At 43.6% G+C, this 16,609-nt stretch overlaps 2 protein-coding genes across 8 annotated transcripts in view; both read right to left on the bottom strand.

The window, feature by feature from the left end:
* LOC124281413 (collagen alpha-1(XXIII) chain-like) overlaps nt 1-1,021 on the bottom strand; it is a 145,378-nt gene extending 144,357 nt beyond the window's left edge. For 2 of the 7 annotated variants that reach the window (XM_046717457.1, XM_046717461.1), the window contains exons 1-2: nt 631-1,019; nt 332-401 (exon numbers count right to left, since the gene is read on the bottom strand). In XM_046717457.1, coding sequence (XP_046573413.1) covers nt 332-401; nt 631-885 — 325 coding nt within the window. In that variant the 5' untranslated portion in view covers nt 886-1,019. Of the gene's footprint in view, nt 1-331; nt 402-630 lie in introns of all 7 variants that reach the window. The other 5 variants (XM_046717455.1, XM_046717456.1, XM_046717462.1 and 2 more) reach the window with 4 other exon arrangements.
* A 13,718-nt stretch (nt 1,022-14,739) lies between these two features.
* On the bottom strand, nt 14,740-15,360 carry LOC124281450 (BUD13 homolog). Its single transcript, XM_046717497.1, has one exon. The coding sequence runs from the start codon at nt 15,358-15,360 to the stop codon at nt 14,740-14,742; it is 621 nt and encodes a 206-aa protein (XP_046573453.1).
* Nucleotides 15,361-16,609: the final 1,249 nt, after the last annotated feature.

Genomic DNA, 16,609 nt, shown 5'->3' with positions numbered 1-16,609 from the left:
GAACATTCGTCAGAATGAAACACTTCTGAACAAACCGGAGGCTACAGTGGAAGCCGTCTGTGTACAATGCATCTCGTGCTTCAATTGATTTCCAGCACTAGTTACAAAGCCGCTGTCGGTAACGACTCTTCCCATACAAGCAGGTATCCAGGTAGAATCTCGCGCATCCTGACACCAGTCAACAAGGTCGCCCGACGCCATGTGACGGCGTGGGACGACGTCCCGTCAACAAGTTACCGGGACCGAGCAGCGATCTCCGGAACTCCGCGTTTACGTGTGTGGGTAAACAGTGCGATGTATGTAATTAAATCTAAAATGTTTGAGGACTTACCTGGCGGACAGAGGCAGCTTCCTACGGCCCTCTTGACGACGTCAGATTTGTGCATACGTTCCTCCAGGTGCTGCAACAGACATGCGATTAGTCTCCATCGTGCCGGCACCACCATGCTTATCTCATGTTTGTGAGAGCATGTTATCATATGTAATCCATGTTGTAAACTGAGAAAGCTGTGAATCCTAACGCTCTTCCGTTGACGACACGGATACGGCGACCGGCGGCGCCTCCAGATGGCATGACGTTAACCAAAAGATGAAAGCACTTAGCCAGAATAATGGGATAGAGTTACTTACCTCCTGTATGAGCTTCTGCACTTTCATGTCAACATATTTATTGATATTATTTTTATACTCTGAGCATTCTTTCTCCAATTTTCCCACTCTGTTTTGGAGAGAAACCAGCGAGTCGTGGTAGGACAAAATCGTCCAAGCGACAAAGGCTATTAGAAGACTGAGCAAAGTAATTCCAAGACATGCGAAAATCCACAAAATAAAACGCGCACACGGGCTATATGTCCTGCCCGAACCACCAGTCCGGTTCTTCTCCATTTTGGAGATTCCTGGAAAACTTTTCCTAAGTTCCGAAAAGTTTTCTGTCCGTCATGAACACCGTGTAGTAATCCGAGTGAGCCGGCCTGCAATACCCTATTCCTGCTGCCGCCGTCACCGAGCGAGGGATGACCCACTCGGACGCAAGGGGTGGAGCGGAACAGTCCACTGCAAGGGGGCGTGGTCCACGGATGGGGCTACATATCATCTCATTGACGGGGCAGTAAGAGCGCAGTAACAAATCATCGCCCAGATATGCTGGTGCCCCTTCAGCTCAGCGTGTCAGTCTCCGCCTCCAGATCGCTCGTTCATCCCGCAGTCTGACATGAATGGACGGCTATTACTACAGTTAGACATCAGCGTATTGCGTCGCCTCACGCGAGCGTTCTGCTCAAATAGCAACGCTTCCAATACAGAAAAACTGAAGGGTATTTTGCACATCTGAGAAGCAGAAGTTGCAGGAAGTGCGCGTCAGTGGAGTGAAGTATACAAGCAGAAGTGTTCGTCTTACGCTTGTCGTGGTAGATTTGTCTGAATATATCTCGTCTCTAGAACACGTGTACAATGCTGATGTACCCCCTCCTTCAAAACACATGTAGTGTTATGTATCACACTTCAGGGTATATATTAATGTTATATCCCATCTTTCACACGCGTGTATTATGGTGTTATATCTGATGTTACACACGTGTATTACAGCGTTATATCCTTTACACACGTGTATCACAGTCTTGTATCCCATCATTTACACACGTCATAGTGTTATATCCAATCCTTTACACACGTGTATAATATTGTTATATCTCTTCTTTCACACACGTGTATTATAGTGCCTATATCTGATGTTGCACACGTGTATTATAGCGTTATATCTCATCCTTTACACAAGTGTATTAATAGTGTTATATCCACCCTTTACACACGTGTATTATGGTGTTATATCTGATGTTACACACATGTATTACAGTGTCATATCCCATCCTTTACACACGTGTATCACAGTCTTATATTCCATCCTTTACACACGTGTATTATAGTGTTATATCTCATCCTTTACACACATGTATTACAGTGTTATATCTCATCCTTTACACACATGTATTACAGTGTTATATCCCATCTTTTACACACGTGTATTATGGTGTTATATCTGATGTTACACATATGTATTATAGTGTTAGATCCCATCCTTTACACACGTGTATTATAGTGTTATATCCCATCTTTTACACACGTGTATTATAGTGTTATATTTGATGTTACACACGTGTATTATAGTGTGATATGTCATGCTTTACATACGTGTATTATAGTGTTATATCCCATCTTTACACACGTGTATTTTAGTGTTACATCTCATCCTTTACACACGTGCATAATAGTGTTATATCCCACCATTTACACACTTTTTACGGTGTTATAACCCATTTCTTACAAGCATGATGTATCATACTGACAGACAAGCATCACATCTTTAACACACATGCATTAAACTGAAACATCCCCTCTCTAAGAGGTGTATTATACTACTAATACCCTTGTCCTACACACGTGTATCTTGCAGCAAGGCCTATGAATGCTGCTGGTACCAGTCTGTCCAAGACCCGGCATGGTGAGGCAGTCGTGATGTTGTCATGCTACTAGAATGGTATTTCGGCAATCCTCCTCTCAAGAGGTGTCTTGATTACCTACAGAGAAAAGCGGAGCTAATTGACACAATATGAGTAATGGGAATTAATTATCGCTGGCATAATGAACGTTCTATGTATGCATAATGTCTCATAACACATTGTCATGGTACACAGACAGAAGCGCACAAACCGTTCACGTAGGATCGTTCTGAAATCCGTTATTATCTTCCTGAAAGATGATAGATGGTTTTAAGTCTCAATAGCAGCACTGGTAAATATTGATCTGAGATAATCGTATAACAGAGTTTCGAATAGGATATTCTGTTTATTACTCTTTGACATTAAAGAAAGAAAACGAAGAAGACGGTATTTTCGTATGGTTCAATATGATTAACGTCCACGTTATTAATAGCAGATGACGTCATACAGTTTTTCTCAACAATGAAGCGATATGATCTTCATTCTAACCTTAGGGGTAAATATAATGTCATTTTCTTGCACTGAACACGATAATGTTTCAGAGAAATTATTTTCTTTTCTAGTATATCAATGTATAAAGAAGATAATAATGAACACGTGGTCACACGGCCATGTTCAACATGGGTCGAGGGTGCGTGAAAACCTGTGTCTGGATGTAGTGTGACGGAGTCGTTACACAGCGTCATCACAACATCATCTGCTACTAAGGATTGCAGCAGTTGAATGCAGGTATGGTGCGTCATCTGTAAGTCGCCATTTGACTACCGAAGAATTAGGTAAATACATGGGCAGACATTGGAACCTATGTCAAAACAACGTTGTAAAATGGTGTCAGCCAACGTTTAGGCGGGTATGGAATCGATGTCCGATGTTTGGATCGGGTGGTCGACAGCGTTCCGCCACGGAGTGGGAAGACTGCTGACTATTCCGTGACTGAGAAATGACTGTGGAACGCCAGTGATGGTAACGTTTCTACTCGTAGAGTGTTTAATCGTCTCCATGAGACCATTGGTCTGAACACCACGTCAATTTGGACAGAATAGGGCCACGAAGTGATCGTAACTCCCATACTTACAGGCAGACTTACGACTGGCGTAGCGCTACGATCGCTTTGTGGAACGGGCACCAGGACAGGTATCCAATATTGATGAACCGTAATGCTGCATAAACTTCACAGATCGTCGAAATTCCAAAATTGTAACGTAGCCGAACAATTAAGGTGTGCGAAATAAGGAAACAGGTATGCGATATAGGGATGACATTCTGAACAATTAAAGGTGTGCGATATAGGGATGACATTCTGAACAATCAAAGGTGTGCGATATAGGGATGACATTCTGAACAGTTAAAGGTGTGCGATATAGGGATGACATTCTGAACAATCAAAGGTGTTCGATATAGGGATGACATTCTGAACAATCAAAGGTGTGCGATATAGGGATGACATTCTGAACAATCAAAAGGTGTGCGATATAGGGATGACATTCTGAACAGTTAAAGGTGTGCGATATAGGGATGACATTCTGAACAATCAAAGGTGTGCGATATAGGGATGACATTCTGAACAATTAAAGGTGTGCGATATAGGGATGACATTCTGAACAATCAAAGGTGTGCGATATAGGGATGACATTCTGAACAATTAAAGGTGTGCGATATAGGGATGACATTCTGAACAATCAAAGGTGTGCGATATAGGGATGACATTCTGAACAATTAAAGGTGTGCGATATAGGGATGACATTCTGAACAATCAAAGGTGTGCGATATAGGGATGACATTCTGAACAATTAAAGGTGTGCGATATAGGGATGACATTCTGAACAATCAAAGGTGTGCGATATAGGGATGACATTCTGAACAGTTAAAGGTGTGCGATATAGGGATGACATTCTGAACAATTAAAGGTGTGCGATATAGGGATGACATTCTGAACAATCAATGGTGTGCGATATAGGGATGACATTCTGAACAATTAAAGGTGTGCAATATAGGGATGACATTCTGAACAATCAATGGTGTGCGATATAGGGATGACATTCTGAACAATCAAAGGTGTGCGATATAGGGATGACATTCTGAACAATTAAAGGTGTGCGATATAGGGATGACATTCTGAACAGTTCAAAGGTGTGCGATATAGGGATGACATTCTGAACAGTTAAAGGTGTGCGATATAGGGATGACATTCTGAACAGTTCAAGGTGTGCGATACAGGGATGACATTCTGAACAGTTAAAGGTGTGCGATATAGGGATGACATTCTGAACAATCAAAGGTGTGCGATATAGGGATGACATTCTGAACAATCAAAGGTATGAGATATAGGGATGACATTCTGAACAATCAAAGGTGTGAGATATGGGGATGACATTATGAACAATCAAAGGTGTGCGATATAGGGATGACATTCTGAACAATCAAAGGTATGAGATATAGGGATGACATTATGAACAATCAAAGGTGTGAGATATACGGATGACATTCTGGATGAGTACCTAAGACAGTATGTTGGTGCAACCGGACCGGACTTCATCCGAAAACGCTATCGTGCCAGGGTCGTAGAGACTATTGACGGCATGGAGTGGCTAACACGGACTCGCCAGTGTTCTTGGTGAAAAGTGGAACTATCTTCCTTGGACAGCCGTCCGGACAGTGGAGTATGGACGACAGTGGCAGGCTATGGCGGCATCACAGGAACCACAAACACGCTACTGAAAGTGTTTTTAACGACGTCTTCGTGGTTTTTACCTTTAAGTTTTGATCAGAGACTCTCATTTTGACTTTTGATTTGACTGATTCTTGGACACATTTTGTTTGTTGACATCGTTGCTGGCACATGCAGACGGAATTTCAATCTATATGCATTTCTTCACACGATATGGCCTTTAGCTGTTTCAACACAATTTGACGTACTACCAACAAGTCGTAATTGTCATGACAACAAACCGCCCGGATGCTTGGCCTCAACACAGGACAGATATTTTGCCAGGAAATCGGTGTCTTATTTCTTTTCAACAATAATATAAAGTCCGTGCACACCTTTGTCTGTGATTGTTCCTATGATACTGTGAATTATGATGAGTCAAGGAAAGTTACATGGGAAATAATCAGAATATAGACAAGACCGTCATGATACAGCTGCGGACATCTTGACGCACGTCACTGAAGGCAATGTAGACAGCTACCTTCAACACAGGATTATATATCGGTGTAAAGTCTAACTGCCTTAAGCGCCATCTCAAGGGGGCCCCTAATTAATTAGCTAACACGTCCCCGGGCGAGGCGACTCTCACATAGATTCTCCAGTACGCGTGCAGTCAACATGTAGGTCTTGAGCCTTGCCTCAGGGTAATGCTGCACTGGTCATTCCTTCAGCAAATCTCTTTGAACATCAACGTGTACATGTATACACGATGTATTCATACATATACAGATTTACAGGTGTCTGTGAGTGAGTGGTAGTGTTGGTTAACCTATTGTCTGGTAATTGCTGATGTGTTCCTGGGGCTTATAACATGTCATAGTAATTAAAACATATCTAACTTATCAAGATATAGATGACATCACGGATGAGTTAACCTCACATTGGTAACAGAACAGATCCACATACAGAATCACATACTGAAGTTACAGGACCACATACAGAAATTACAGAACCTCATATAGAACCACATAGCGTAGTTACAGAACCACATACAGAAATACAGAACCTCATATAGAACCACATAGCGTAGTTACAGAACCACATACAGAAATACAGAACCTCATATAGAACCACATAGCGTAGTTACAGAACCACATACAGAAATACAGAACCTCATATAGAACCACATAGCGTAGTTACAGAACACAGAATCACATACAGAACCTCATACAGATCTACGTGCAAAACCACATACAGAACCTCATACATAGTCACATACAGAACTATGTACAGAATCACACACTGAACTATGTACAGAATCACACACTGAACTATGTACAGAGGCACGTCAAGGAGAACATAAGGGAACGACTACATAAGTGTCCAAAATGCTCGCCTACAGCCTCGTGCCGTAACGTCGCGAAGGCAATATCTGTTGTACGTTCAAGTGTACAAGCATGTAACACTCACAGCATGTATGGCCGTTTGAACGATGCTAATGTTATTTTCATTATGAGTTCCAATCCTGAGATGTTGTGGTAATTACTTATCATTATCATTAGGTTGATTACTTAGCCATGAATAATGTTCCACGCACTGAGCGCATTGCGTTACCTTTAGATATGTGTAAAACAAGTACGTCATGGTTTACCAGACCAGGCCTCAACAGCCGGGAACGAGAAGGACCGACAGTTTATGCAGATGGATGTTAAGCATGTGGTCGAATTAGTCGTCCATAGGGTTTTTGGGTGTGTGCTCCAACCACCATTGTTGCAGCGGCTATACTGGATATTCACGTGTGTAGTATGTGTACCCAAACACAAACAATAAATGTACTACGGAAAGATGAGCGAAAGGAAATAACACTACTGACTTACTGAACAAATGTCAGTAACAATGCCCTCAATAACCCGCTCAGCAATATTCGTTATGACTGAGGCCTGTAAATAATCGAGTCTTGACAAGAATAATTCTCACTATGATGAATATATACCACTCGACATTTGATAAGGATAATCAGATATGTCATTCTGTTCTAATATATATTGCAGATATTATGAACATGGGTTTTATGTATCATGGAAGATACGAGTATCCCCGTCTAGAGGAGTAGTAATACATCCTGCACACAGTGTAATGCGATTTCCCATCACGAGATGACCTCAGATTATTCCTGGGTGTAGGGAAAGATGATGATATCAGTCCTACACTAGTGTCCTGTTCCTTCAGCATATATTGTCGGCATCCGCCCACCACAGCGCGACACTACCTCCCAACAAAATAGTTCCCTTGTAGCAAGGAAATGTAGGTCTTTACAACCAGTATCAAGTTTCGAAAATACGGTGCACTCAAGAAGTTCATTGTATGAAACATGAATTCACGTACATAGAGAAGAGATCGCCATCTACCCCGGCCTGCGTCTTCTCCTGGTGGTGTCACACAAGGTCGTCTGTTAGATACGTCGTTTTCCAGAGCAGTTTATTTCGGAATCAAGTACGTAAAGTGATGTTACAGTTCGACTGTACACCAACGTGCACCTGTACCAAGGTTCGCTTGTCTTACATAGGCTAAAGATACTGTCCAATATTGCTAATGCGACTTCAATGGTACTGTAACACAACACACATACATGAGGGTTGTTTCTCTGTTTAAGCAGCTGACCATCTAAATAATAGGGTCAATCTGGCTAAAAAAGGAACATGTTTTAGCTGATGAAAATGATTTATTTTTGAAAAGATTGTGATAAGATTCTCATTTCTTACGCCATGTAACTTGGAGAGCTGCTCAACAACAGTTCGGTTTATTAATTCTGAGCTATTTTTATGTTCAGGCTGACATTTCAAAGGTGAGTTAACCTGTGGCCTGTAATCACACAGTTGGGTACGGCAAGGGGAGGAATTAGTCTACATCAGTGGAGGTAATCCTTGTCCCGACGGCTGTACGACACTACATCTACAGGTACCACTGACGCAATAGTTCCTCACACAATCAGATATGACGATATACACAGATATACTACAACCGCGTGGCACGCCCGTAGCGCGAGACGTGTGTCAACTTACGTCATGATGACTGATGTGACTGTGCTCACACAAACAGACTCGTTTGTAGCGTGACAGTCACGTCGCATGTACAGGCCGTTCATCACGGCGGATTTATGGGGGATCTCCTGAATGATTGCAGTGAGCCAGGAGGATATAGGTATCATCTGTCACCGTCAAACTGTACACTTGTACAAACATGCATATATGTGTAGGTCACACCGTACACTTGTACAACATGCATACGAAAATACGTCAGACAATAGACCTGTACAAACAAGCATACTTAGGTACGTCACACAATATACCTGTACAAACATGCATGCGTAGGTACGTCACACAATATACCTGTACAAACATGCATGCGTAGGTACGTCACACAATATACCTGTACAAACATGCATACGAAAATACGTCACACAATAGACCTATACAAACAAGCATACTTAGGTACGTCACACAATATACCTGTGCAAACATGCATGCGTATGTACGTCACACAATATACCTGTACACACATGCATGCGTAGGTACGTCACACAATAGACCTGTACAAACAAGCATACTTAGGTCGGTCACACACCATACCTGTACAAGCATGCATGCATAGGTACGTCACACAATATACCTGTACAAACATGCATACGAAAATACGTCAGACAATAGACCTGTACAAACATGCATACGAAAATACGTCAGACAATAGACCTGTACAAACAAGCATACTTAGGTACGTCACACAATATACCTGTACAAACATGCATGCGTAGGTACGTCACACAATATACCTGTACACACATGCATGCGTAGGTACGTCACACAATATACCTGTACACACATGCATGCATAGGTACGTCACACACTATACCTTTACAAACATGCATGAGTAGGTACGTCACACACTATACCTGTACAAGCATGCATGCATAGGTACGTCACACAATATACCTGTACACACATGCATGCGTAGGTACGTCACACAATATACCTGTACATACATGCATGCATAGGTACGTCACACAATATACCTGTACAAACATACATGCGTAGGTACCTCACACAATATACCTGTACAAGCATGCATGCATAGGTACGTCAAACAATATACCTGTACAAACATGCATGCGTAGGTACGTCACACACTATACCTGTACAAACATGCATGCGTAGGTACGCCACACAATATACCTGTACAAGCATGCATACCAATCTACCGGTACAAATATGCATATGTAGGTGCAGGTCACAGACTCTTGAAACAACAAGGTCTTTCTTCTCTTCCAGTTGGAAAGTATGATTCTGAAATTCAGTGAGTCGTCGCGTGTGACTGGACCTGATTTAGCAATACCCCTGTCGCCATAGGATAATGTTCGAGTTTTGGAACCTTTAGCTGTGGAGTGGTAGCGGATCGTACCAGTCTTGCCGGCTGATACCTTCTGGTACGTTCTTTCAGAAAAGGGGAGCTTGATAATGGAGGGCTTTAAATAAAACGTTTTAGTTGTTTAACTCAGCACTTACCACTATTACACATGTATGATGTATTCACAGCGGTCTGTACACAGGCGAACCTGGTCCAGACAATCCAGTGATTGACATCATTAGCATCTATTTACGCATCTGGGATACGATGGGATACTGAAGACCAGTTTTAACCTGGATCTTTAAGTGTTTACAACCAGGGGTATTACATGATAACTCGACTGTATTACATGATAACGTGGCTGATTACATGATAACTCGGCTGTATTACATGATAACGTGGGTGTATTACATGATAACGAGGGTGTATTACATGATATCTCGGTTGTATTACATGATAACTCGGCTGTATTACATGATAACGAAGGTGTATTACATGATAACGTGGCTGATAACATGATAACTCGGCTGTATTACATGATAACGTGGGTGTATTACATGATAACTCGGCTGTATTACATGATAACGAAGGTGTATTACATGATAACGTGGCTGATAACATGATATCTCGGCTGTATTACATGATAACTCGGCTGTATTACATGATAACTCGGCTGTATTACATGATAACGTGGGGGTGTGGGTGTGTGGGGGTGTGGGGGGTGGGGGTGTGTGGCTGTTAGCCTAATGGTTAAAGCGTTGGCTCGTCACGCCGAAGACCCGGGTTCGAATCCCCACATGGGCACAATGTGTGAAGCCCATTTCTGGTGTCCTCCGCCGTGATGTTGCTGGAATATTGCTAAAAGCGGCGTAAAAACCAAACTCAGTCAGTGATAACGTGGCTGTATTACATGATAACGTGGCTGTATTACACGATAACGTGGTTGTATTACATGATAACGTGGGTGTATTACATGATAACTCGGCTGTATTACATGATTACGTGGTTGTATTACATGATAACTCGGCTGTATTACATGATAACGAGGCTGTATTACATGATAACGAGGCTGTATTACATGTTGTATTACATGAACACACAACAAACACTGACGGCGTAGACAGAATGACGTTCTAGGAACATTCCTACTACCATTGGAACACACATTTATATAATATACTGAACATCATTGAAAACGCACCAACTGTATTAGTTTGGATTTCCAAGAGCATAAATGAGCAATCGGTGTAAATGTTACATACTTTTGTAGTCCACTGATTAGTAAAGAAAAGAAACAAGAACCAATCCAGCAAAACAGTGAAGGTTTAATTCAGCTGACTATGAAAGAAAGAAAGAGTCAAATTGGAAAGTCAGTAACGTGTATGACCACCGTTAGCAGCAACACAAGCTGTGCAACGTCTCCTCATTGAACTGAAAAGTCTCTGAATAATGTTTTGAGGCAATGCATTCCACTCTTATTGCAAGGCATTCTCAAGATCCCCAAGGTTGTTGATCTGTGGGCGACGTGAGAGGCGTTGGCCGATGTAATCCAACAAGTGTTCAATGGGAGACAAATCTGGTGACAATGCAGGCCATGGAAGTAGAGGAATGTTGTTGTTTGCCAGAAACTGTATTGCAACACGTGCAGTGTGCGCTCGAGCATTGTCCTGCTGGAATGTGTGCAGATCTTGATGTTGGTTAAAGAAGGGAACGACGTTGTTCTGAAGAATGGTGTCACGGTAGTAAAGGGCATTCGATCTGCCACGACAAACTACCAGAGCGGTTTTGTGATGATGACTGATCCCTCCCCACACCATAATGCTGTCTCCACCCCACCGATCTGTTTGCACAACACACTCCTGATGGTAACGTTCTCCCCGTCGACGCCATACCCGTAGACGCCCGTCAGCATTTCGCAAGTGAAAACGTGACTCGTCGGAGAACACAACACCATGCCAATGTCGTAACAACCACAAACGATGCTGTTCAGCCCATCGTCGGCGTTCACGGCGATATCTAGCAGTCAGAATGGGTCCAACATAAGGGCGTCGACATCGTAATCCTGCCGCACGGAGACGGCGTCGGACGGTGGAAGCACTGATCAAACCACGTCGGCCTTGGACAGCGTTGGCGGTTCTGGCAGCCGGCAACGTACGATCCCGAATATGGCGCCGAACAATGTCTCGATCTTTGCGAGGGGTGGTAACACGTGCCTGGCCAGGACGTTGGCGGTCCCTGGTGGTTCCTGTTTGTTGGTACCTGTTGGCAAGTCTTATGATGGTGGAATGATGGCAACCAAATCGTCTGGCAATAATCCTGCTTGATGTGCCAACCTGCAACATGCCCAACGCCCGTTCTCGTTCCTCTGGTGACAATCTTGGCATTGCAAAATAAACTTTACTTGCGGAGGTACAGCTAAAATGAGAACGGTTTTGCCGACGGTCATTTATACCCCTAATCAGCATGTTTTACGCATGCAATTTGTGCTTTTCGTGTGTGTTGTGCATGAATTTTGTTGTTGTCATGTGATGTGTTCCATGATGTGTTCGGGCAATCCGTTCTTTACTGTACAGCATTATTTATTGTCTTTTGTGTTATTAACAACATTTCCAACGTTCATTTTCACTCTCAAAACAATCCTATTACCATATTTCAAAATTTACAGGTGGTGCGTTTTCAATGATGTTCAGTATATATTTATATACATGTATGCGATATGTTCAGTAATTGGGCTGAAGTACAAGCTCACAGTGACCACTGACCACCTGGAGGTGTAACATCGCAACGATTATAGGTTGCCCCAGCTGTCAGACTTCCCCTGCGGTAGAGAAAGCGCGCCTGGTTGAGGAAACCCATTCACTCGTTCACTCAGCACAGACTATCCTTTTCTCACACAGGATACGAAAAAAATGTTGCGATCCATCTCGCATCAACCTTTTTTCTGTACTTGTTTAAATGTTTTCCATTTCCAACTCGCTGCGTGCGTCTCGTGAACATTACCTGCAACCCGAGACAATTGTATCCGGATCGAGGAAGCTTCTTCTGTGTTCCGATAACGACCCGCCCTATTACTGGTTTATAACCCTCAGTCCCATTCATTCAAATTACCGCGGTAAACATACATGACAAGACACTGGCAGCACGATGGGAGCCGCGCGGGGATGCTAGTCTACCCCTGTCCCGTCCCGTCCCGCCTTCAACACGCACCTGCTACCGGTTACTGCTGCAAGTGCTGCGCCCTGCACATCTGCGCAACTTGCTGATGATGATTGTGCGGAAGTTGAGACAGGTGTCCACGACTTTTTATATGTAATTTCATAATCCATTAGCCGGTCCTGATGACTATTACCTGTTATTTTGTTTACGTGGAAAGTCTGACACGATTTAGATGATAGGTGTCTTTGCCAGCGTCCCTGTCCACTGTAGTGACCGGTCTGTCCACATGCGTGGACCATAGGACATCTATAACTGCTCGGAACGTTCAGACGCAGGAACTGAATAAACGTCCCAAACATGGAATGTGTACAACAAACAGATGAACATCCTACGTGGAACAAGATGCAAGTGCTCGTGCCACTACACGATTCACTTGCACCATACAATATGTATGCAGTCCAGCACATCGTTCAGTCTGTTAACAGACAAGTTATGCGCTATTTCTTCGACTTCAAGTACATGAACACCGCTTGAACTGTTCCATCAGTGCTTGTTACGTCGACAACAGACCATTTTGTGTGGATGGATTTCCAAGGCCTCAAGGCCATGTTGTTTACAGCAGCTGCAGGTACACGGGTCCTTGACAGGGGTATATTTATGTGCACTGTCACCCATGTGAATATAAGTGCCTGTAGTTACTCCACCGGCATATGAGTGAGTGGCTGCAAGGTTTAATCCTGAAACAACAGTTCCCTGAAACATCCAAAGCCTGATGGACATCAGATACCCTGTGTCCATGTGTGCTCTATCCTACCAGAGGATGTCAACCCCCCTCCTCTGAATTCCCAAACACCATCCCATTGTCCTTCCGTGAGTCCCCAAACACATTCTCGTTGTCCTTCCGTGAGTCCCCAAACACCACCCCATTGTCCTTTCGTGAGTCCCAAAAACACCATCTCATTGCCCTTCCATGAGTCCCCAAACACCAACTCATTGCCCTTCCATGAGTCCCCAAACATCATCCCATTGTCCTTCCGTGAGTCCCCAAACACCATCTCTTTGCCCTTCCGTGAGTCCCCAAACACCATCTCATTGCCCTTCCAAGACTCCCCAATCACCAACTCATTGCCCTTCCGTGAGTCCCCAAACACCAACTCATTGTCCTTCCGTGAGTCCCAAATACCATCTCATCGTCACTTAAAACAAATATCTCAAGCACTAATGAAAGGAATAGAGTTATTTGAAAATTACTTGAAAATGTAAGAAAAGAAATTTAAGTGTTGAATCGGTTTGATTTGGGTATGACCCACTTGAGTACCTTCCCATGGTGTACAGGTGCTTGGTCACCATGACCCCTCAACACCCAGCCTCACCTACATCAGTTACCTTCCTGTGGGTGATGTAGGTATATGGTGACGTTCAGCACTGCAGCTTTGTTTTGCTTCTTGCATCACCACACGTAATGCCGTGCGTCAATAAACCTCTTGTGTCTGCCTCAACAGTATACAACGTCAGGGTGCACGCTGCCCCAGATCCAGCTTATCTTACCCCTGCTTTGTTCTACGAGACAATATCATATAAACAGATACCGCTTCATAACATATTTGATATCTAAAACGATTACAGAAAGTTAATAACACCGTCTGAGGGAACCACACTGAACGTACCTGATTCATTTAACTTGAAGGCATTAGTTTTAATAGCTTCCGTTGACGTCAAGAACATATTTGTTTGGCAAAGGAAGTTCCCAGGAACAGGTGGCATGAACCGATAATGTAAGCAATCATCTGGGTGAGTGAGTGAGTGAGTATTGTGCAGCTTTCAGCAGTATTCCTGCAACACCACGGGAGTGGACACCCGACATGGGTTTATTCATACCCATTCCTGCAACACCACGGGAGTGGGCACCCGACATGGGTTTATACAAACCCATTCCTGCAACACCACGGAAGTGGACACCCAACATGGGTTTAGATAAACCTATTCCTGCCATACCACGGCGGTGGACACCCAACATGGGTTTAGATAAACCCACTTCTGCTATGCCACGGCTGTGGAAACCCTATAATCATCAATATTCCTGCTATATCGAGGAGGCATGTAGTCAGGTATACTCCTGCTACATCGAGGAGGCCTGTAGTCATCAATATGCCTGCTATATCGAGGAGGCCTGTAGTCATCAATATGCCTGCTATATCGAGGAGGCCTGAAGTCATCAATATTCCTGCTATATCGAGGAGGCCTGTAGTCATCAATATTCCTGCTATATCGAGGAGGCCTGTAGTCATCAATATTCCTGCTATATCGAGGAGGCCTGAAGTCATCAATATTCCTGCTATGTCGAGGAGGCCTGTAGTCATCAATATTCCTGCTATGTCGAGGAGGCCTGTAGTCATCAATACTCCTGCTATATCGAGGAGGCCTGTAGTCATCAATATTCCTGCTATGTCGAGGAGGCCTGTAGTCATCAATATTCCTGCTATATCGAGGAGGCCTGAAGTCAGCAATATTCCTGCTATATCGAGGAGGCCTGTAGTCATCAATATTCCTGCTATGTCGAGGAGGCCTGTAGTCATCAATAATCCTGCTATATCGAGGAGGCCTGTAGTCAGCAATATTCCAGCTATATTGAGACGGCCTGTAGTCGGCAAAATATTCCATCTATATTGAGACGGCCTGTAGTCAGCAATATTCCATCTATATTGAGACGGCCTGTAGTCAGCAATATTCCAGCTACATTGAGACGGCCTGTAGTCAGCAATATTCCAGCTATATTGATGTGGCCTATAGTCAGCAATATTCCAGCTATAATGATGTGGCCTGTAGTCAGCAATATTCCAGCTATATTGATACGGCCTGTAGTCAGCAATATTCCAGCTACATGTATATCGATGTGGCCTGTAGTCAGCAATATTCCAGCTATATTGAGACGGCCTGTAGTCATTAATATTCCAGCTACATTGAGACGGCCTGTAGTCAGCAATATTCCAGCTATATTGATGTGGCCTATAGTCAGCAATATTCCAGCTATAATGATGTGGCCTGTAGTCAGCAATATTCCAGCTATATTGAGACGGCCAGATAGTTGAATCTGGACCAGTTGTTGAAATGTCCAACGTCGTTGGGGGTAGAAGTCGCAAGCCTGGGAGTGAGTGAGGAAGACTACACCAGTAAATTCAGTCGCGACTTACGACAGGCACAAGTTACTTCATGACGAATTCTGCTCCTCAGCGGGGTTATCTTGAAACAGACCGACTGTGTTTCCTTGTGACACTGACATGGCAGGACATACTCCCAGTGATATATGTGGTGTTATCGTGAACATGCCGATATCATCAGTTCCAGGTGTAATATGACTCTATAACAGCCGGGAGGTATGTTAATATCAACCAGTGACAGGTCTCCATGCCGGGGACATCTCTCCGGGACGTAGGCCGACTGAAGCAAGGAGACGGACGAGGCGCAGTGTTGGGTTTCCTCCGTTCAGATAGTGGACGTGTGTAACGAAACACTGACACACAGATATAACGCAATTACAATTACCGGGATGCAAAACGAAACGGTAATTAATACAGGGCAGCATAAGTCATAATTACTGTGTAGACCTGACACTCAGCATGTGCCATATGGTCAAACAAGCCCTTATAACGTGACGACAAAACAATGGCGGTCAGAAGACAGACTAGGTACCACTCAGAAGCAAGGAACCTTCTTTATTGTCACAATTACAATTACGTGTATTATATGTTCTTATAACCCAGGAACAGATAATCGGCTTTCTTCCTCATTATTAATTCTGTCGCCGTCTGATGCGCACAGTTGCGTGCCTTACAGGTCCCAGAACCAAGGCGCTGTCTGATGCGTACAGCTGCGTGCCTTACAGGTCCCAGAACCAAGGCGCTGCCTGATG

The sequence above is a fragment of the Haliotis rubra genome, unplaced genomic scaffold, assembly GCF_003918875.1.
Source record: "Haliotis rubra isolate DU_JTF1 unplaced genomic scaffold, ASM391887v1 Scf284, whole genome shotgun sequence".
NCBI lineage: Eukaryota > Metazoa > Mollusca > Gastropoda > Lepetellida > Haliotidae > Haliotis > Haliotis rubra.
Note: the sequence above shows the minus strand (reverse complement) of the source record. Positions and strands in the feature narration are given on the sequence as shown.